Source organism: Vidua macroura, chromosome 23 (assembly GCF_024509145.1).
Source record: "Vidua macroura isolate BioBank_ID:100142 chromosome 23, ASM2450914v1, whole genome shotgun sequence".
Lineage (NCBI taxonomy): Eukaryota > Metazoa > Chordata > Aves > Passeriformes > Viduidae > Vidua > Vidua macroura.
In genome coordinates this window covers 916,344-938,315 of record NC_071593.1, presented here as the reverse complement: position 1 = coordinate 938,315, position 21,972 = coordinate 916,344, and the positions used below count along the sequence as shown (strand labels likewise).

At 50.9% G+C, this 21,972-nt stretch overlaps 1 protein-coding gene across 1 annotated transcript in view; it reads right to left on the bottom strand.

Moving 5' to 3' along the window:
- The window catches only part of EPHA8 (EPH receptor A8), a 52,676-nt gene extending 32,190 nt beyond the window's left edge, over positions 1-20,486 (bottom strand). The window contains exons 1-2 of the mRNA XM_053997340.1: positions 20,365-20,486; positions 7,738-7,802 (exon numbers count right to left, since the gene is read on the bottom strand). Coding sequence (XP_053853315.1) covers positions 7,738-7,802; positions 20,365-20,449 — 150 coding nt within the window. The 5' untranslated portion in view covers positions 20,450-20,486. The remainder of the gene's footprint in view (positions 1-7,737; positions 7,803-20,364) is intronic.
- Between the last annotated feature and the right edge of the window lie 1,486 nt (positions 20,487-21,972).

Genomic DNA, 21,972 nt, shown 5'->3' with positions numbered 1-21,972 from the left:
GGTGTTGTCATGCCTTCTGCTTGTGTGAGGGTGATCAGAGCAGTCACTGCAGTCTTATACATCTCCAGTTTTCTCCTGCATTTAGGAGAAAACTCTGCTTCTCTGTCCTAAAGAGTTTAAAGCAACCTGGAAAAGGCAGCAGCTCCAGGTGCAAACTACAATGGAAGCTCATTTTAAGGGGAATATGCTGGCAAAGGGGGTCAAAATCAAACCATTCCAAGGGAAGAAAAATGCATTTAAAAATTTTGTCTTCAGAATTCCCAGAAATGCCCAGGTTTGTCCTGGGATCACTGGAACGTACCCTGCACTCCAGTACTCAGGTGGACAACATGGAAAGGGGCCAGGCTACAAGTCTACTTGGCCGGAGTGATGAGGGCAGCAGCCCTCAACTTCCCAAGCCCAGGGACGAGTCTGTCAAAGGTGCTGTGACACCCAGGACACTGCCCTGCTGCTTGATCAGGGGGCACAGGGGTGCTGGAAGTGTGTGCAGCACCAGGCAGGCGCAGCCCCTGCCAGCACTGCAGAGCAGAGCAGCTCCCTGCTCCCACAGCTACTTGTGCTCAGGCTGCTGCGGTGCTTCCGAGGGGGTGGAAGTCGCTGTTGAAAGTAATTGAGCACAAATTAACACAACATCTGTTTCCTGTCTTTTCCCTGCTGAGTTTCCCGGGGGAAGTGAAGCAGAGCTGTGCACAGGAGCAGACACACAGTGTGAGGGCAGAGCTGTGGGGGTGAGCAGGGATGTCCCCCACAATGCACACCCCTCAATGCATCTCCCCTCAGCATTGCCTGTGCAGTCAGGGCTCTTTATGAGGGTCTGGCAAGGGAAAGATGAGGTTATTGTATGCACCAAAATGCTTTGACTCCAGCTCGTCTGGTTGGTTTTGGTCTCCAGACATTCACTTCTCTCCCAAGTCTGGCAGAGGAGATGGAGCTCACTGCTGCCATGTCCCCACATGCCTGTGGCAGTCCCAGATCTGGCAGCATCCTCCCTGTTGACAGAGCAGGAGAAAAATGCCCACCTCCAAGCAGCAGCAACAGTCGGTATCAGCCACACCTCCACCCTCGGGAGTGAATTTGGAGAGTTTGCATATGCACCATCACTCTTTCAAACTTAGTGCTGTTTTGCACAGCAGCTGCACTGTCAGTTCTGTCCCATGGTCCCTTGAGATCCTAGTCTGAGACCAGCCCAAAATACCACACTTGGCCTGCAGGGAAAGTGCTCTAAGAATGGGGCAGGCAGGCTACCTGAGCTCGTGGCTCAGATGCCACAGATTCATCTTCCCAGTGTGTCACAGGGCAACCAAGGTCCCATAGGCCCTGCCAGGTCCCAGGAGTTACAGGGATCACAGAATCCAAGAAATGATTTGGATTGGAAGTGACCATTTTGTTCCACCCCTGCCATGGGCAGGGGCACCTTCCACTACCCCAGGCTGCTCCAAGCCCCGTCCAGCCTGGCCTTGGACACTGCCAGGGATCCAGGGGCAGCCACAGCTGCTCTGGGCAGCCTGTGGCAGGGCCTGACCACCCTCACAGGGAAGAATTTTTTTCCCGATATCCAATCCAAATACACCCTCCCTCAGCTTAAAGCCATTATCCCTTATTCTATCACTGCTTAACCTTACAAAAAGTCCCTCTCCAACCTTCCTGTAGGCCCTTTTAGGTACCAGAAGGAGATGGAAGTACCTGCTTCAGGAATCCCCATGACTGGAGGGGTTTTTCTGTTTCACCTTAGTTCCAGGCTCTGTGGGCAGGAGGGGGCTTCTGTGACACTGGGTACCACTGGTTCAAGAATGAGGCACCATGCACTGCTGGCTCTCAGTTCATGGGTTGAAGTGGTTTTATGAACCAAAGCTCAGCTTGGCCCCACCAGTGTGATAAGATCCCCCAGCGAGATGGAAATGAGGACATCATAATTAACGTGGTGAGCGCACACACCGGGGGATGATGTGATTCCATCTGCATTCAGGAGTTTGCCTAATAGTTTAAATTAAAGTCAACACCAGTTATAAAATATTTGCCAGATTATGAAAGGCAAGAGATTCAAACAGCAGATATCTGGGCAGCTGAGTAAGGTCTTATAAGTCTCCCAGGGCCTGTGTGGCACAGCAGAGGAGAAGGAGGAGGAGCAGAGGAGAGACTGTGTCCCCCTGGGGCAGCAGCTCTGCCTCCCACCATCCTTACAGTGCAAAGGAATGAGTGTCCCCAGCCCCTGGCAGCTTCCAGGAGGGATGCCAGGTCTGCCTGGCATAGCAAAGCTTTTGTGGCCACTGAGACATCCAGCACTTTCCTTCCCAGCATGCCCTAGCACCTCTTCACCCCATTGTCACTGGGAGAGGAAAAAAAGAGAAGGCTGTTATTGAAGCTATAAATCATTAGATGGGAGGCCTTAATGGAGATAATCCCCATGAAATCAGTCACTGCTGTGGCTAAGGAGGGATTTTTCAGGCAGTTAACTACCCTGAGCTTCACTGCAGGTGATTAACTACTGGTAGTGACCAGCATCTGGGGAATTAGCAATAACCCAGGATTTACCGAACAAGCACTGGGAGATGAGCTTTTATCTCAATTACCAGTCTAAATCTTTATTTTCTCTTGTTCCATTCCTACACTTTTTTTTTTTTCCCCCAAAGAAAATTAATTTCACCACAGCTTGAGCTGTAACTTGCTGGATCCAGCTAGAGGCTCCAGCTTGGAAGAGAAACCCAAGAAATACAACAGGGACATCAAAGTGAGTGAGAGCAGAGACATGGCCTAGGCACATGGGAGAGCCCCAATATCTCTTGGTGCTCTGAGAAGAAGAGATGAACTTGAAGGGAGGTGGAATAGCAAGAACATAGCACAGCTCAGACTGGGGATGGGATTTTATGGAGTGGGCTTGGGGCAGAGGGAGACCCTGCTCCATTACAGATGAGGCTCATCCCAGCCATGAACTGGCTGTTGGCTGCAGGATCAGACCCAGGCAAAATAAGTCCCCTGGTGTGTAGGCATGGCTCTGCAAGTAGCTCAGTCCCAGGGCTGAAATCCCTATCCTTAATGCCCAAATACTGCTGGGAGACCATCCTGTGGCTCTGTCTGTGCTTTCAGCTGGGGGTTCCAGCAGATCCGGTGCCTTTCTGACAGTGTTCTCTCTGGGTACTGTAGGATGAAGGAGGAGCACCCTTGGCTAACTATGCCCAGGGGCCTCCGGGTACATCCCTTTCTGAGGAGCAAAGGGGCATGGATGGGGAGCTCCAAACCCCTCTGAAGTTCTTTCCTGATTCCCACCAACAAAGCCAACATGGAGCATGCCAGGTGGGATTGCTGGGATTGCACAGGGCCAGAAGTTGGACTTGATGACCCCTGTGGCTCCTTCCAGCTCAGGACAGTCCATGACTCTGTGATAGATGTTGGAACAGCTGCCTGGGTGGCAATGCCCAGTAGCTCTCTGGGCTGACCCCATCCCCTGCAGCAAGAGGGAAACTGTGGGGCAACCACAGAAGATGCTGGTGGGTGTGGATGGGGAGGTCATGGGCAGCATGGGGGGCCTTCCTCCAGCACTCAAGGTGCTCCCATTCTAATTAGCTTTTGCAAGGCATCATTCAAACTCCTTAGATACCCTGTGTCTGTACAAAATCATTTCCTGTTTGACTTTGTAAATCAAAGTAGATGATACAATAATTATTAATAATATGTTGACTTATCTCATCAGTATTTTAATTAGTCAGTAGAAAGGCAATTTGCAAAGGGGCTGATCAGGCTCCCTCTGATCCAGCAGGTCACGTGCCAAGCAAGGAGAAGGGAGAGAAGGGCACTGGGGCACTGGGGCATTTTGCTGGGGAGAACTGGGGTACAGGAGGCATGGCGAGGGAAGGGGTTGACCACACTGATAAGAGTTTAATTTTCAATGCAAAGGGAATTGTTCTGGGAAAGGAGCGAGCTGCAAAGCTCCTGGGAGCCCTTTGAAGTTATAATTGAGAGGAACCGCAGCCTGCGGGACAGGGATGCTCCCAGTGACCCTTCTGCTTCTTGCACGTGTCTCTGGGGTGGAGGTGAGGGGGGGGATGCAATTAAACCCCTGAGCAGCAATTACAGCCAATTACCCCTCAGTTAATTGTCTGTCAAGAGAAAATGTCAAAACAGGCCAGGCATGGCTGGCTCCCTGATGGCCTGACATTCCCCAGGGCCCACAGCACTGCTGACCCTCACTGTGCCCATTGCTCCCAGCTCCTGCTCCTCTGCTTTTGCTGGCCATGGAAAACTCATGAGAGAGGGAAGTAAACTTCCCAAAGAGAGGGAAGTGACCTTCCAGTGAGGCAAGTTCAAGTTCACCTTGCCCACGAGTGTGAAGAAAACATCAGGACTTTGCAAGTGGTACCCATCCAGTTTTGCCCTGGCTGTGCAGGTAGCTCTGGGATCTCCCAGTCAGAGGAAGAAGTCTCTGAAGCTGCTGCCTTTCCTCCAGGTGTGACAGGACCTGCAGGTGCCACAGGGCAAGGCATAGGGCACTAGGCAGTGAGCTAGCAGACAAAAGTCCCCTTCTGAAGCTCCTCAGGCTGGGGACCAAGGCTCTGTGCTGCTTAGTGCCATGAAAAGACCCAGGCAGAGCTACCCACCTCCTACTGTCTGTCACCCATCTGGTGGCCCTGGGGGGAATGGAGATGTGGGTAAAGCAAAACGAGCATGACTTCAGCCAGCAATGCTGTCCCTTGGCAGAAGGATGGTGTCTGTGTCTGCTCATGGATGGAGCAGACATGCTGTGGGGAAATCCTGCGCTGTGGTCCAGGCAGGACAGCTGGCAGGTAGCAGGGATGGGTGGGGGTGGGGGAACTGCCACCAATCTTTCAGCTAGAGTACCTAAATTAAGGAAATGGCAGCAAAAATGAACAACCTCAATGGAAATCTGGCTTCACAGTACAGTGCCTCTATACAAGCCCAGCCCAGGCCTTCCAAAGCTATGGCATGGGGCAGTGGGCAGGGACAGCCCAGGGACACCCAAAGCTCTGGGCACAGATGGTGACCAGCAAAGGGAGTTCCTTTCTCAGTGCAGGGAACACACCAGATTTCCCCCACCTAAGCCTGAACTGCACTGTAGGGGCTGCTTGGGAGGCATCTGCTCAGAGCCAAAGCATTGGCACTGACAGCAAGAATTCTACCCCAGCTTCCCTGAGACACCAGCACCCTAATGCATCTCCTGGTGACAGCAAACAGATCCGAGGGCAAATTACCTACTCAGAAAGGACCTGGAGGTGAAGGACCAGCAGGGAGGTGAAGGAATGAGATGCGCTTTCCTGATTAGTGACACAATGGCCCATGGAGGAGGAAACATGGTCCAGACAAGTGTTTAGAGGAGCCATTAAAACATCCAGCTGGAAAAAGATATGCAAAGTTGAGGGTATTCAAGACAGTTTCCACACAGGTATGTGGTCATCCTGCTGGTAACAGGGTCACAATTTGGGCAAAAGCACAGGGTATGTGCACAGTGGAGTTACCCCACGACTGACTAAGGTCCTGTAGGACTCAGCAGCATGGCCAAGAGGTGGCTCTGGTGTTGAGTGTTACACAGCACTTAATGTTGTGAGCTTTTTTGGTTTTCTTTTACTTTTTTGGCATCCAGTATTATAATTTTGTTTTATTCTTTGTTATATTTATTTTTTACTTTTTTAAAAAATTTACTGTTTTATTTAACTTATTATATATTATTTAATTTATTATATAGATTATTCATTATATTATTATTTATTTTTAATAAACATCACCAATAAGATTAAGAATTCAGATGTACTAGTGTTCAAGAGCTGCTGGTGAAGGACTGCTGGGCATCTGCTGTAGAGAGCCCTGAGACTCAGCCCCAGCCCCTGTGGTCACCTGACAGTCACAGCTGACAATCCAAATGGGTTGGGGTTCTGGATTCATCCCTGGATTTGTCAATGTCCAGCAGAGGATGCTGCACCTTAGCTGGCCGTGGAAGTCCCTGGTGTGGTGAGAATGAGGCTCCTGTAGGCTCCATCCTTTTGTCTGCTATGGGAGTGCAAGGCCCTGCCCAGCACAGTCAGCTCAGGTGGATTCATCCTCACTCCTCAGTGATGCAATGGATTCCACCTGCATTCCTGAGAGGGAGCAAGGGCCTGGGCACGGGGTCATCCAGAAGGATAAACCTGGGCAGTCTGCGAGCAGCACATGGTCTGACTATGGGGAGGAATTGCCTAGGGAGGGATTAAGGACAGAATACTGGATGTGGACAATGGACAACAGCCCTGTCTCCCAGAAAATCCCAGGAACATTCTCCCTTGCAGGGGAGCAGAGGAAGCCCTGAATGTGTGTCAGGCTCCTCCAGGATGCCATGATCTGGCAGCAGGGCTGGGATGAGATGACAGCTGATTAGTGACAGGACAGCAGTGACAGCCAAGGGCAGCCCTGAGGAGGACAGCATCTGCCTCATCCAGGCAGAGGCAGAAGAAGGTCCCCTGGCTGGAGACCAGAGGCAGGCAAACCCTCATAGCGATCAGTTTTTAACAGGGGCACGTTAACAGCATCGCCACAGGACCTGGAGGATTTACCAGCACCAGCAATTTTGCAGCCAAGGATATTTTTTCCTCAAAGCTGGGCTGCTCTGAGAGCTGAATGAATTAACAGGTCTGAAGGCCCGTCTTTATGCAGGAGATCACATCACATTAGTTCCACAGTCCCCTCTGACCTTGTTCCTCTCAATCTCTTACATTCCCAGGATACTCATCATTGCAACAACTAACTGCTAAAATTAGAGTTGAGTTAACAATTTAATATATTTACGTATATGATAAAGTCTGATAGAAATCTGATCATTGGTATTATTATGAATTCACAGTTCTGATCACTCCTGCTCAAGCAGTGCAGGGACTGAAAGTCTCAAGCAACAGATCAATGAAAATTATTAGAGGCCTGGGAAGATTTCTGTGGGAGGTGGAATTGAAAAGATTAGGACCGTTTAGTTCAGAGAGAGGATAAAAAGAATGGACATGAAAAATCAACACAGTAGCAACAGCCAGGTAGGCACCCCAATTTTGCACGTTTTGTGCCTGCAGACAGCCCCACTGTGCCTTGCAGTTGGTCCTGTGGGTATTTATGGGATTGTTTCTGTTCACTAAATGGATGAGCAAAATCCTTCCAGCCAGGTCACCCTGACATCTGAAACTCACTATTTCCAGAAAGCTACTGTGTCAGGAAAACCTGGGCATGGAAATGCAACTGATGCGTGTGGAAAGGATCCAGCCAGTGGAGATGGCAGGCTCACGTGGGGGTCACCATGCCACCATCCCTCCTGGACACGCCGCAGGGCTGTGAGTTGCACTCCCATTCTTGTAAGATGTGATCCACAGGGGAGGTTCTCCTGCCCCTCTTGCCCAGTTCTCACAGAAATTCCTTGGATTCCAGGTGGCTGGGAGCTTCCTGGTCATTTGGGGCTGTTCCCCCTGATGCTCACCTAGTGCAGTGAGGAATGAGACACTTCTTAGCATGTCCCAGCTCTTGAGTCCCTTCAAAATTCAGGAACTGGTGACAGCTGGGTCCCTACCAGGGGACATGGAGGGTTAAATGGCATTTCCAAAACAGCTGTATCCCTCTGCCAGTCTACCAGGCTGGCATTTTCCCAACAGACCTGGTCTGTTTGCCTCATCAGCACTGACTTGGGGCTGAGATGTCCATTCCCTACTCATCCTCACAGTGACCCATGGTGACCCATCCCACTGGGGTCCCCCTCTGCTACTGTCACTTCATACTTACCCCATGTGAGGGATAAGTCATCCAGCCCCAGTCTCCCAGGATTGTTGACGTGTCTAGCAAGTTCACTGGAAAACACAGGAGCAAAAGCTGTGTTAGAAGGCTTTGTCCCCATCCCCAAGGAGTGAGGAACAGAGCCACCATAAAGAATCCCTCTTCACTTGCTACTTCCTTGAAAATGCCCCCCACCCATCAATCTTTCTTCAGGGACTATCTTTCTGGATATGAGGCAGGTATGGAGTTTGGGGATGGCAACAAGTGATGCTCTCCAGAGCTGGTGGTTCAGGATAGAGTTGAGTCCTGGCCCCAGCACTGAGAGCTTTTGGAGGGGAGGAAGCTGCAAACAGCAGGTTGGTGGGAAGGCAAAGCAAGGAAGGGTTGTGGAAATAAACTCCCAGCATCAGGTTGTCCACCAGTCCCACCATGGGCCAAGACTGATGCAACTGGAGCATCGTTCCTCGTCTGGACACTTCTCCTCTGGAAGCCCTTTAGGCTCAGCTCCCTCTCAGCATCACTGGTTTGAAGTCTGCCCTCCAGCAGCTGCTGTAATTGCACACTGCAGTGCCCAGCTCCAGCACAAAGAGACTCCCCATGGTCCTGGCTGACACCCCACTGGAGAAGTCCATCAAAGCCAACTCCTCCAAATCCCTGCCACTACCAGGAGCCCGGCTTAAAGAGGAGACAGAGGCAGACTGCAGGAAAAGAGGAGCAGATTGCGTGGGGGGAGAGGTGAGGATGCCTTCCAGTGTGCTCAGAATCTTCCTGTGGAAACCTGTGCAGTGGCAGCGGCGGAGGAAAGCACGATGCCATGGCACTGCTGCCTCTGAGCCATCTGAGCCCCACGCCCAGATCCCACAGCATCAGGCAGAGGAGAGCCTTGCCTTGCCAGATAACCCCAGGTTTCTCAGCACCTGGGGAAGGAGCCCAAGTCCCAGCTCCATGGTGCAGATCCAGAGGGATGGAGACTTGGGGGAGGCTGCCAACAAGGTGCCTTCACTCTTGGGAATCAGTGCAGTGGGCACCAGGACCCTGATGCCTCAACATCCCCCAAAAGCACCAGGCTCCCACAGGGACCCCCAGTGCCTCCAGCTTTCCCCATTCCCTTTATTCTCTGAGGTCAATGCCTTGGGAGGCTTTGTCCTTGCTGGCTGCGTTTTCTCACCCTTGAGGAACACCAAACTGGACCTGGAGGCACCTTGTCACAGGATCCCTCTGCAGCACCAGGGCTGGGCTGGTCCCTGGGCTCAGGAAGGATGGTGGTCTTGTTGCCAGGACCAGCTTGTCACAACAAGGACAGGGCATATCAGGACAGCGGCTCCAGTCCTGGCAGAGCCTGGGCTCAGCATGAGGCTGGTCCCCGTAGCCTGGGGAACGGGTGCCACTTTCATTTACTATTACCAGGCAGGGAAGGAGAGGGGAGGAGAGAGGAGCAGAGACGTGAGCTGGCTGTGAAACACCCGGACGTCATGCTCCTGACAGAGCAGATTAGGAGCTTTTGAGGCATTTATTAATGTTAGCAGAACAATTTGAAAGAATTTCCAGGGTTTCTTGTGTGGTTCCATTGGCCCAACAGCAGGCCAAGCCCCTCCACTCCCTGCACGACGCTGCTCCCACTGCTAAAGAGGCCCCTTGCCCTCAGCACAGAGTAATTACCTTGGAGATCTCAAATCCATTTTTATTTGTTATTGTTAATCTGAAGATTTTCTGCCTATTTTCCCTGGGTAATTCACCCAGCAGGAGCCCAGGCTTGGGAGTTTCCCTGTTCACAGTGCAGGACCACAGTCCCGGTGACCCTCAGCAGGCAGGTTGCAGGGAGGGGAGAGCTTTCGCAGACCCTCTGTCCCCTGCACCGTGGTCTCTGCACCTTCTTTCCCACGCTGGGATTCTCAGCAATGGATGTGGCTGCCTCCCACTGCTCTGCGGGCAGCAGGAGGAGCCTGCATGAACTGGGGTCCAACAGGAGCATCGCATTATGGGGAATGATGCTGAGAGCACATAATGGGCTGTACCCCCAACTTGTCTGCCAACAGTGTGTGGGACCTGGAGCCAGCTTGCTACACCCCATCCCACCACCCTGACCATGTAGTCATCACCCAGTCTCACAGAGATGTTGTCATGACCTGAAGGAGTCTTTCTCTTTTTTTGTTCCCAGACAACCTATGCCAGCTTGCATCCCACCCATGGTTAGATTCCTCTTTGCAGGAAGAGGGATAAGTTTCTTTTATTCCCTCACTTCAGCCAAGTGCATAGAGCCTTGCATTTTAAGCCCACACAGCAGGCACTGCACAAACACAAAGGGATTGTGTGTCCGAGAGCTCCTGTTAACTCATGGGGTAGCACACACGCCTGTGGATCCCAGTGCCCATCCAGCAGCACTGCTACATGCTCCGGTATGGGGACACCAACACTCTCCCAAAACCCAGCTGGTTACAGCCCAGGTTACAGCCCAGCTCCGAAGGGAACCTGTCACACCTCATGTGACAAGCTCCTGCTCAGCCCTGTGCAGTGAGCTCTCGGCTGCACTGCTTCTCTGGGGGTGATGCTCAGAGCCCGCCTTCAAAGCCACAGGGTGAGCAAGACCACCACAAAGGACCCCTTTCAGCTCAAACATTTTTTGAGAAAATGTGCCGGTTTGGGAGACCTCTCTCCTACAGCTGGGCAATTCTCTTTGATGCTATGGACTGTCTGCATGTATCAGTCTCAAACCGTGAGCTCCATTTTGTTTTCCTTAGCACCATTTTGTCGTTTCCCTATTCTGTGCCTTGGCCTTGCCTCTGCGTATTGAGCCAAAACACCAGGAGGTGTCAGGGGAAATTCTCGCCCTGGTGGAAAAGCTGTCAAGCCTGATTGCCTGTTCAAATGTAAGCACCTAGGAGCGAACAGGTCGTTTCCCAGCACAACTGGGGTGTGCAGACAGAGCCTCACGTAAGGCAGACCCTTATGCTGCACAAAGTTGCATTGTGCAATGGTGCATGAGTAGTGGGCATTGCAGCCTCATAGATACAGACTAGGCAGGGGACAAAGTGTGCGAATGAGTATATGATGTATGAATATATTGTATTTATACCTGTATCTCTATTTTTGGATCTATATCTGTATCCATTTCCATACCCATATCTACCAAATTCTGCTTGGGATGAGTGAGGGAGCTGAGACAGGGACTAGCATCCAGAGGATGTGCGTTTTACTTGGGACCATATATCTCTTGTCATATATCTATCTTTATCTGCATCTACATCTATATCTACATCTGTATCTATATCTATATCTATATCATCTATATCTATATCTATATCTATATCTATATCTATATCTATATCTATATCTAATATATATCAGTATCTATCTATATCTGTATCTGTATATCTCTATCATATATATATTTATATTAATATCTATATTTATATCTATATCATATGTATCTATATCTGTCATCTATAAAGAGTGAATGCTTAGATACCCTTCCCAACACTTTTGCTGGTGGCCACAGCTCCTGCAGGGATGTATTGCATCCCTACAAACAGATGTAGGAGCACACTGGGGACTCACATCCAAGCATCCTGGGCTCAGGAATGGGCTCATGGTATCTAGGGGAGCTTGTGCATCCTCAGCCCACCCCGGGTTCATGATGGGGTGGTGGAACAAGCCTGGGGGTGGCACACTGGTGGATGTGCTGAGTCCCAGCCTCTGGAAAAACAATGGGGGACCAAAGAGGGCTCTGAGCAACCTCACTAATTGTTAAACCACGGTGGTCCTCCCTCTAATTACTCCACCATCTCCCTCTTAGGCAGGGGCTTTGTAGCGCAGGCTTGGGGAGGAAGGGTCAGTGGGAGCAGCCCTGTTCCCTTGGGCTTCAGTTCCTCTCCATCACAACTTCAAAGGCTTCGCGAGATTCACAGCAAGGCTCCCCCCCCCCCATGCAACAATGCCTTTTGCATTGATAATTAAATTCTTACCAGTGCAGCTCGGCTGCTCCCCACTACCCAAAGACCAGCAAGCTCAGCTCCACAACTCCAAGCAGGTCTGCACAGCCCACACTGGCCCCACCGCCCCAGCCCCTCTTCATGGGGAATGCCACAGGGAGGGTTATCCACAGTGGGAAGAGAGTCTGGGAAAGGGGCAGCAAGAGGCTTCCTGAGAGGAGGGGAATAAGAGCCAGTGGCATTCATTTCCTGTAATCTGGGGCAGAACTCTGAAGGGGCAGGTGGGGCCAGGGTGGGTCAGCTATTTGTGTCCCACCATTTAATGCAAGGGCCAGCTGAATAGGCAGCCGTGACCTTTCCAAATCGGGAGGCAAAGCTGAGACACAAAGTCAAGTTTTACTGGCCTTGGAACATGGCAAGAGGACAGGATGGGAAGCTTCACTTTCAGCCTCCTGATCCCTGGGACAGTATTTATCTTTAAGGAATGAAAAATAGCCTTTTATTCGCCAACACATGAGGTCAGCGGGTAGGGCTCAGAGGGAGGAGCAGCATGCCTGGAGGGCAGGTCAGCTCTCCCCTTTCAGGAGCTGTGTGCAGGGATGTTCCCCACAGATCCCGGTCAGCAGTGGGTTGCTGCTCTGCCAGACCAGCAGCCAGATACAGGATTTGTCCAGCAGCTGCTCATCCACAGGGCTGCACATACTAAAGACACAGCAGGGATGGGGCTACCCTCAGCACCCACCGGCCTTGGCTGCCCAGAGAAGGAGTTTAGAAAAGCAGTGCAGGTAGATCCAGGAAATATCATCAAATCTGGCAGGAATTTTGGATTTCCACACTTATGGAAATGCCAGAATCAGGCTGGAAAACAAAACAAAACAAAATAAAACCAAAAAGGCAAAAAAAACACAGAAGAAAAATACCAAACAAACCAAAGGAAAAAAAAAACCCAAAAAAAACCCCCAAAAAAACAACAACAAAAAAAAACAAACAAACAAAAAAAACCACAAAAAAAAACAACAACAAAAAAAAAACCACCCAAAAAACCAAAACAAACACCAAAAAACAAACACCAAAAAAACAAAAAGAAAAACCAAGCTAAAAAGAAACATTTTCAAATGAAAGCAGTGCTGCTTTTTGGCTGTGCCCTAATTCCCATTTCAGTATTTCTTCTCAGACCTCCAGATTGTTGCTCTGAACTTTCTGCATTTAATTTTATATCATTTTGTAATGCATCAGGAGCGGCAATGCCCATAAGGACTGCCCGGAGGGTCACCCCTTTTCACTGTACCCGGAGCAGGAGATACTTTGATGTAGGAAGAAAGCTTGTTTGTTCAATCAGTGCTAACAAAAAGCCTCAGTTCAGGTTTTAAAAATAAAATTATCAACCTGATCCTTCCAGCCCCTGCATGATATCATGTAAGATAATGTGCAGTGCAAGAGCACATTACCTACCTGTGGTAGGACTGAGGTGTTGTGAAATGATGCAAAAAATGAAACAAAACAAAATAAAACACCCTGAATAAAGTATTTCTAAGGCTAAAAACCTTGAAATTATAGGCCAGTTTTTTCTTCCCAGAAAAAAAAATTAAAAAGCATATCAAAAGCCAAACAACAAAAAGATGTTCCCTCTCAAAACTACAGGTGAGAAAATAGAGATGTAAAATGCTCATGTATCCTGCTCGCTTGGAGACTCCCGATGCTTGTGTGCAGGGGGACAGACAGGGAGAACTGGGCATGTTGGTGTGGGAGACCCAAATTAAACACCACCCACCATTGGGCAGGGTGTTACAGTACTGGTGTGCACCACCCCCAGTACAGGCGTGCAGTCCTGGTACTGGTGTATGTCCCCAGTTATCATACTGGTGTGCACCCATCCCCAGTACAGGTGTGCAGCCCGGCACTGCAGCACTCATTGGTTCCAGTGCAAGCTGAAACTGGAAATGTCAGAACACCCCGGGATGTCCCAGGGCTCGAGGATGAGTGTGTGGGGCTGGACAGGGCTCCGAGCAAACGTGAGCCCACACTTCCATGTCCCTGGTCCCAGAGCCAGTGGGAAAGGAACTATTTCAGGCTTTAGGGGTGACTGGGCTCGTTGTAATTCAGGGCAGAAGCCAGAGGAGGAGGTGGGAAGGCCCTGGGGATGGGGGGTGAGAAAGGTCAGGGATTCAAGAAATTCCATGGCAACATCCAATGGGAGCAGGGAAAGAAGCAAGACTGTGGTGAGGCTGGGGAAGGTGCACTGGGGTGCCTGTGGCCATGGAGGAGGCACAGTTGGTGCCCACAGGTCTGGATTTGGCCACGTGGGAGTCGCACGTGTCTTTTCTACTACCACGTCCCCAGCCTGAGGGACAGCACAACGACACGGCCCTGTCCATCAGCAGAGAGGAGCCCATGCCTGGCACAACCACCCCTTGATATCTCATCTGGCTAAAGCCCTGTGAGAACAGGTCTATTCAACTCCTACACCACCAAAGGGTGGCTCCTGGCATCCCTGACCACTGTCCCCAAAACCAGAGGCCTGAGGAACAGGTAATGAACCTGCACCCAAATGGGGCCTTCCCTCTTAGCTGCAGATCAGGTACAGGGACAGCCTAAACACCTCATCGTACCTGTAATGCAACATCACGACAGCTTTAAAAAATTACACAGGAGTTTTCTAACACAAAATAAATGTCTTCTGCTTGCAGTCAGCAACACATCTATGGTACAGATTCCAAGAAAGTGCAGCGGTGTCCAGAGGGGTTTGTCCCAGTGTCCTCACACTAGTCCTGACTCCCTCTTCTCTTTTCTCACATCTGTTGGGTATAATAAAATAGACACAAATGCATTTTCAGCTTTAGTCATTGAGGTTTCCAACCTCTGCTGCATTTTTCTGGACATTGAAGCTCATGCCAGGTAAGCTGCTAATGCTGTCCCAAGTCCTTTTCCCAGACTATCTCACTCCTCACACGTAAGCTGCATGCCCACTCAGTTATCTCCTGCCTGTTTGGGATTTGGAAGATTTCTTATCCCATACTGCCACTTCCCATGCCACCCACCGTGACTCAGGCAAACCTGGCACTGGAGATCTGTGCCTGTATCAGAGCCAGGGCAAACCTTGCAGCACCCTGAAGATGCCATTCTGTCCTTCCCTCCAATCCCTGCATCCCTGCAGTCCTGATAAAGCTTTGAGTGTTATCCTCTCTGGAGTCCTCACTGGGGAAACATGGGTTTTACAAATGTGCTCGCTTATCTGTATTATCTGGAGGGCCTTTGCATGGCAGTTTTTCAGGCTGTCTTATGTTTTTTCCCTAATTTCTCTGAGGACATCTTTGCTCTCACACCAGTTGGTCACCCTAAACTGTGCTGAGCTGTTTGTATCCCGGTGACATTTTTAAAGCAAGATAATTTCTTTTAAAGGCTTTTGCCTTTGCTCTCTTAAAAATAGCTTTCTAAAATGGAACATATTCACAGACAAAAATACCAATAGTAACCACCTTTGAAGGGACAAGCTGAATATCTCATACCACTGGTAATTAAATATCACAGAAGTCCTTAATAATTGCATGGAAGGTGCATAACGCAGAAGGTATTTCATTCAAGGAAAAACCCTGGAACTTGTGGCATCATTGATGCTGGGATGGATTTATCTATCCAGTTGCAGCCAGCACTGTTGCCCCTCACTAATGTGGTTAAATAAGCATTTTAAATATGAGAAACTGGACATAGAGCAGAAGATACCATAGGCATAACCATGATAACCAGGGCTGGAGGTAAAGAAAAATCACAGAAGGGAACCTGCAGAGCCCAATCTACTCGTGTCCACAAGGGCTGCGAGGTGCACAGGTTGAGTTTACCACTTTCACAGCCGAAAAATATGAGCTCTTTAATCCTGCAGGAAAAGCCTAACAAGAACAAATGGCTGGAAGGTGAAGCCAGGGAAATTTGTATTAGGGAAAGAGGGGCCTGATTTTTAAAGGCTGGGGCTGATGAGCCCTTGGAAGGGATCATTAAAAGCAGCGCTGCCTTTGCCGATGTTTTCAGATAAACGGTGAATACTTTTCTGGCCACTATTCCTGGGCCAAACACATTTCATTAGGCTTTATTGGTGTGCCTGGATCTGATCCATTAAGGAGTTACATCCTTTGCACAGTTGTTTATGATACTGAGTATTGCTCATTGACCTGGGCAGGACGGGGGGTTTTGTTTCATTTTGAAGGTAATAATTATCCGACCACTCCCTTTGGGACTGGTAAGGCTGAAGGGGTTAATCACCTCTGTGACAGAGGAATCATTCTGAGTGTTGGCCAGGCAAACAGGCTGGGTTAGAAGAATGAACTATCAAAAACTGTCAGGGTATGAATAGAGTTATCATATGAATGGATGTGCCCCTGGAGATAAAGGCAGACCGAAGACTGCCAGTGAGGCCAGCAGGGACAGGCAAAACACAGGACCCGACCAGAACAAAGAGCGGAGGTGGCGGGATGTCTCCATAAAACCAGTGCTCCCCAAGTCCTGCTGCCGGCACCCAGCACTGACGCCGCGGTGTGGGATGAGCTTCCACCCTGCCTGAGCAACTCTGGGGGCTGAGGTTCGCTGTTGGTTTGTTGAGGTTTTTTTTGAGTAAAATATTTTGCTAACCACCTTTCAGCAATTGAAAAAATAAGGAATTCTTTCCTCCCCAAAGCAATTCATCAGGTTTTCAATTGTACTTAAATTTGGCTTCATCAGATCCATTTCCACCATCACCAAAATGGGTGCTCATTTATTGTCACTGGAAACAACCCCTTGCAATTTTAGGAAACAAGAATTCAAGGAGAATGAGAAAACCTGCCAAAGTAGGTTTTTTTGTGCACAGGTGTGTTATTTTTCTGCACATTTTGGAGGTTGATTTTCCAGAAGTTTTATAAGCTATTAATATAAGAGGGATGGAAATGAAGATGGCACCAGAAACATATCCCTGTAAGCCTACCTAAAACTATGCAAATATTTGCTTTATATCAGCATTTTGGGAGCAATCAAAAAATTAAACACCCCCAGATTTTTTTTTCACTAATGTAGCCTGAACTAGCTCCCTATTTTAAACCAATGCTTCTCCATCCCCTATCACAAAAAGCCCATAAGCTTAAACACTCTTGTTTCCTATCCTTAGAGAGGAACACACACCCCCACAGCCTTTTTAAAACGGAAAAGGCGATTTCCTCTCCCTTTCAATGTCTTGCTTTTCCCGCAGCCCCGACTTTGGCATTGCTGCAGAGAAGTAGGAAAGAAGCATTGAATAAACATGCAGATTAGTTTTTACCTTTTTTTCTGTTAGAGCAGAGGGGCAATTAATGAGATTACAATGAGAGATTAGCAGGGGAGACCCCCATGAACCCTTCCTGTGGCCCCCGTTTCAGCAGCGCAGCAAGCGGCTGGGTTTTCCCAAGGATTCTGGTGCTTTCCCGCACCCCATCCCTGTTGGGTGGAGGAACAAAACCCCATCACTGTGGTACAAGGAAAAGATGAGCATCCCCTCCTCGCTTCAGCATCCTCCTCTGTATCATCCCATCCCCAACACCTGCTGTTTGCCGCAGCCAGCCCGATGTGCCCAAAAATGCTGGGGGAAATGTCCCAAATCCCCCTCCCTTGCTTCACCAGGTCCCCACATGGACCCCTCCAAGCTCACCCATGGGCCATGGGGTCCATATTGTGATGGGGAGAAAGGTCACCCGTCTCACGGGCGGAGGGCAGAGCTGAGCTGGGGGCATCACCTGGGAGGGAGCAGACCCCCCGAAGGAGCATCATTTGAATTGCCATTTTTTGACAGAAAATACAATTTTGTTACCCCCCACTCAAGCTCCAAATGTGATAATTTCTGTTTGTCTGATCTTCTTTCAATTTAACAAAGATATTTCATATTTTACTATTTAACTTCAATTTGTGCTATAATATAAAATACTCGCTTTAATATTTTCACCTATTCAACTCAGTCTGCAATAGTGTAAATATTTTTAGTGTCTCATACTTCATATTATTGAAATATCTTATACTGAAATATCTTATATTGAAGTATCATATATATTGAAAATAACTTTTCTACCTCTGTGCTCTAAAGCAATTTAATAATTTCAGACAATTCTTTTTTCAGTGCTCCAAATAAAATTCTTCCACATCCCACAAATTTTTACTCCTCTTTAAAAAAAAAATCTGAGTTTTGGCTTTCAATGCATTTCGCAATGGCTGCCGTGCTGAAATGGGGATTTTCCCATGGAATGGCGATTCCCTTTTCCTCCTATTTCTCAGGCACGCCTGCACACAAGACTGAAAGGAATAAAAAATATAAGCTTAAAATTTCTTGGAACAAATATTTCAGGAAAGAGAAGGCACTGGGAGCTCTTGGAAAGCAAAAAAACTAGGGTTGAAGCTGTTTTTTTGGTTAATACATGTTTTTATACACCAACTGCCTCCCAATACAGGGATGCAGAGTGTAGCACACCGTGGCCTGAAATTTGCTTTGGGGTTGTAATTTTCTACCTTGCAGTTCCCAAACCAGCGCTGGGTTTTCTCGGGACCATGGCCCATGGAGGCAATGGCCAGAAATGCAGGGCACTGAGAGGCTGTGGGAGCAGGCAGAGGTGATGGGCTGCTACCCTCACACCGTGCCCGTAGTCACCACACGCTCTGGGAATGGGGCAGCCAAGCCTGGCACAACTGGAGTGCGGCATGCACCAAGGCTGGGCTCTGCTCTGCAGCATCTCCCACATTTCCAGTCCCATCCCATGCCAGAGTGAGAATCTCCTGTTCAGCAACTGGCACCACAGCCGATCTCAGCTGCTCCCAGCCTATCCCAGCACCTGGGAGACTGGGAACTGGCAGAGCCCACAGCCACATCCCAGTTCCACTGCTCATGCTGGGGACCCGGCTGGCACTGAGTGCCCCATGGCAGGGCACAGCAGAGCCCCAGGATCTGCAGGGCCATGAGCATCATCACGGCGGTGGATGGAGCACCACTAGCTTTCTGCAGGCTCCCACGCCTTTTCTTGATGCTATTCAGTACCTCCTGTCTGGTCTAACTGAGATCCAGCCTGCTTGGTCTGCCCCAGAGCCCAGTATGTCCCCAGCCCTGTGCAACCTCCTGACCAAGGCTGTGATTGAAGATAGCTTTCTTTTCCAACAAGTCTTGTGGGAAAGCCAGGTCTCTCCCAGCTGGCAACAGGCAGATGGGGAGAGAGTCCAGGGCCTGGCTGTCCATGCAGACACCATAAAGCCCAGCTCAGCATCCAGCAATCTCCTCCGTAGAGTACCGCAAGGAGGCCCTTGCCTCACTTGTCAATGCCCAGGGTGCACCAAGGGCTGGGCTGTTTGGCTTTGTGGGGCTGCAGCACTGAGAGCCTGGCACTGCACAGGCAGCATCCTGCACCACTCCCTGCCCAGGACATGCGACAAAGTGCAGCTGTTGCATCCCAGAGCAAAGACCAAGCAAGGACTGGGAGTGTCGGGGTGCCAGGACCCCATTCTGCACCCTCACAGCCCATCCCCAGCAGTGAGACCCCAATGCATCCCCCTGCATGGGCAGCAAAGCAGATGGGAAAAGGAGAAGGAAGAGGGTCAGGAGGTAGGCATTGGGCAGAAAACAGGGTTAGGGCCAGCAAATAGCTGGAAATTGGGAATAAAGTGAGGAAAATGCTGGTGGGTGTTGGACAATGGCAGGTAAGCACAAGGACCCAACCCAGCAGGGTGCTGTAAAGTGCACGAGGCACGGGGTGGCAGCCCTTGGGCCTCAGCATGCTGGAAGGATGGCAGAGATGCAGAGGCAGGAGAAGGAAGAGACTCCATTGCCTCCATGGGGCAGGGACACTGGCCCCGGGGCTCACTGCAGAGGCTGTGCTGTGCTGGCCGTGGCTCTCAAGCACAGCAGAAGGGAGGAAGGATGCTGCTGCCAGTGCCAAGGACATGCTCGGGAGCGGGAACAGCAGATCTCTGGCGATGGAGATCAGCAGACCCGGGAAGCAGCCGTGCCGCCGCTGCCAGCACAGAGGGAGACAGGCAAGCGGGTGGGTGGCAGGAGCAGGAGCAGCACTGCCGAAACCAAGGGGGCCTGAGATACTGGAGTAGGGACACGGAAAAGGGCTGGGGATGAGGGCTGCCGGCAGCTGGGTAGAGTGGCCGGCTGGAGAGAGCAGGCCTGACGTGGCTGGCACCAAGATGTCGGGAAGAATCCTCAGCTGCATCCCTGCTTCCTACTTCAGAAGTTTCCAGCCCTTTCTCTCACGAGAAGTTTCCCACCCGAATGCCCTTTCCAGCTCCCCTCATCCTCTGCACACCTTCCTGTGCCCACCCACTCTCTCCATCACAGCCCACACTGCTCGGCCAACGTGCATGGCCCTGCGCTGCTGCCAACTCCAGTGATGGGGATCGCCATGGCTGAGCTGGTGCCGGTGTCCCTGTCCTCTCTGCAGCCACTCCTGCATGCTGCAGCAGAGCCCGGGCACGGGAGGAAGGCAGAGCTGCCGGCATTGCTGCAGAGTCAGGCTCTCCTGACCAGCTCCGAAGTTTTGCCTCTGGTGCAGAAGCTCCAGGATTAGCAAACTCAGGCAGGCAGGAACCTGGAGCTGCCCTCCCCTGGGAGCACAAAGAAGCAAAGCCCGACAGGGCTAAGCCCAGGTGGACACATCCAAACAGCCACAGCGATCCCGCGGGTGCCCCTAACACTGCCCCGTCACTCCAGGGCCACCCCGGTTCCTACCTTCGCTGGTGGTGGCCGAGAGGCAAGCAGCCAAGGTTATGACGATGGAGAGCGAGGATGTCAGATCCCCCGGTGCCCATGCCATGGTCCGGCGGGGGCCACCAGGCGCAGTACAGGGCCACCTCGGTTGTCCCAGCACCTCTGCGAGCGAGCTACCTCTGCCCAGAGCTACGGCACTCGCCGGCTAATGCAAAGGCACTTTGCGCACATTGCTCGCAGCTACACAGGCGGGCGAGCTGGGAGGGAGCAGCCTGCCCGTCACCGCTCGCAAGCCAATGGGCTGGGTGGGCTCTGCAGCGAACCCCCCTTTCCTCACCACACGCGCTCGCTGTACCCAGACCCAGCATCTGAACTCGGGCTCCCACTCCCCGCTTTCCCCCACGCCCCCGCCCTCGGGAAGCTCCGACAGTCCCCACTGCATCTTGTGCCCCCATCCCGCTCCGCTGTTCTCACTGGCCGCGGCGAGAGACGAACTTGCAGCGCTGCGGGGAGCTCTGCACTCGGTCGAGGTCAGGTGTGAAGGGGATGGGGTTACTCTTCCCTTCCGGTGTGCAAGGAGAGGAAAAACCCTTGTAACTGCTCCCCTTGCATGTCTGAAGGAGACAGGCAGGACACCCCCATCCCGATGCTTCCATGCCACATCGTTCTGGGAGAGACACTCTGCTCACAATTGACCTGTGGCAGTGGGAGCAGGGGACAGCACAGCCAGGGCTCACAACACCCTGCTCACTGCCACGTTGGTCACCTAACAGAGGGTCAACCCTTTCCAAAGCAGTTTGGGAAGACACAAAAATTGTGCCACGGCAGAAAGGCTCGGCACTGGGCAAGGGTGTCCTGTGACAGGGGACTGGGGCTACCTAGGAAACACAAAGCATCCTTCCCACAGCCTCTGCTTCCCTCTTGCTTGGAGCCACCAGAATCGCCGAAACAGGTGACTACCTTGCTCAGCATTAAACACTCAACATCTGTCAGCAGGGCCCCTACAGCCACTACTGCTTCCCCATCTAAATGCTGAACAATCATTCATACCTGCCCGTGGTAACCACAGATGCTGACTCCCATCTACACCATGTGCAGTGACTTATTTGCTCCTTCATGCACTCGTGGCCAGTGCATTGTGACTGCAGCTCTACCCTGCCCCAGGAACTACCACTGGGCAAGACACACAGGGCAGGATAGGCATCTCTTCTGTTGTCTGTCAGGCCATGCCTTGGAAAAAGCTCATCCCAGAGCTGCTCAGTGGGGAAAGAGAAGGAGGGAGAGTGTTGCACACCCTCCATTCCACTCTGTGTACCCTGTATGTTCCCTGGAGATGCTAGACCCCATGCTGGGGCACCCCATGGTGCTCCCAGCAGGTTTCTGCATGGAGGACTGAGAGCTGCTCCCTGCTCAACTGCCAGCACATAGTGGTAACAATTCCTCATTCAGAATGGATGAGGACTGTACCTGCAGGGACGTGTCTGCACCACTCATCACAAGGACCTGGGAACAGCACGGAGCCTCGGGTCCCTCCAGGTTTTTTACCCTGCCTGCCTGGGAAGCAGTCAGTCCAGAGACAGTGCTGGAGAGATCCTGTCATCAGCAGTATCACAGGATGGGCTTGCAGAG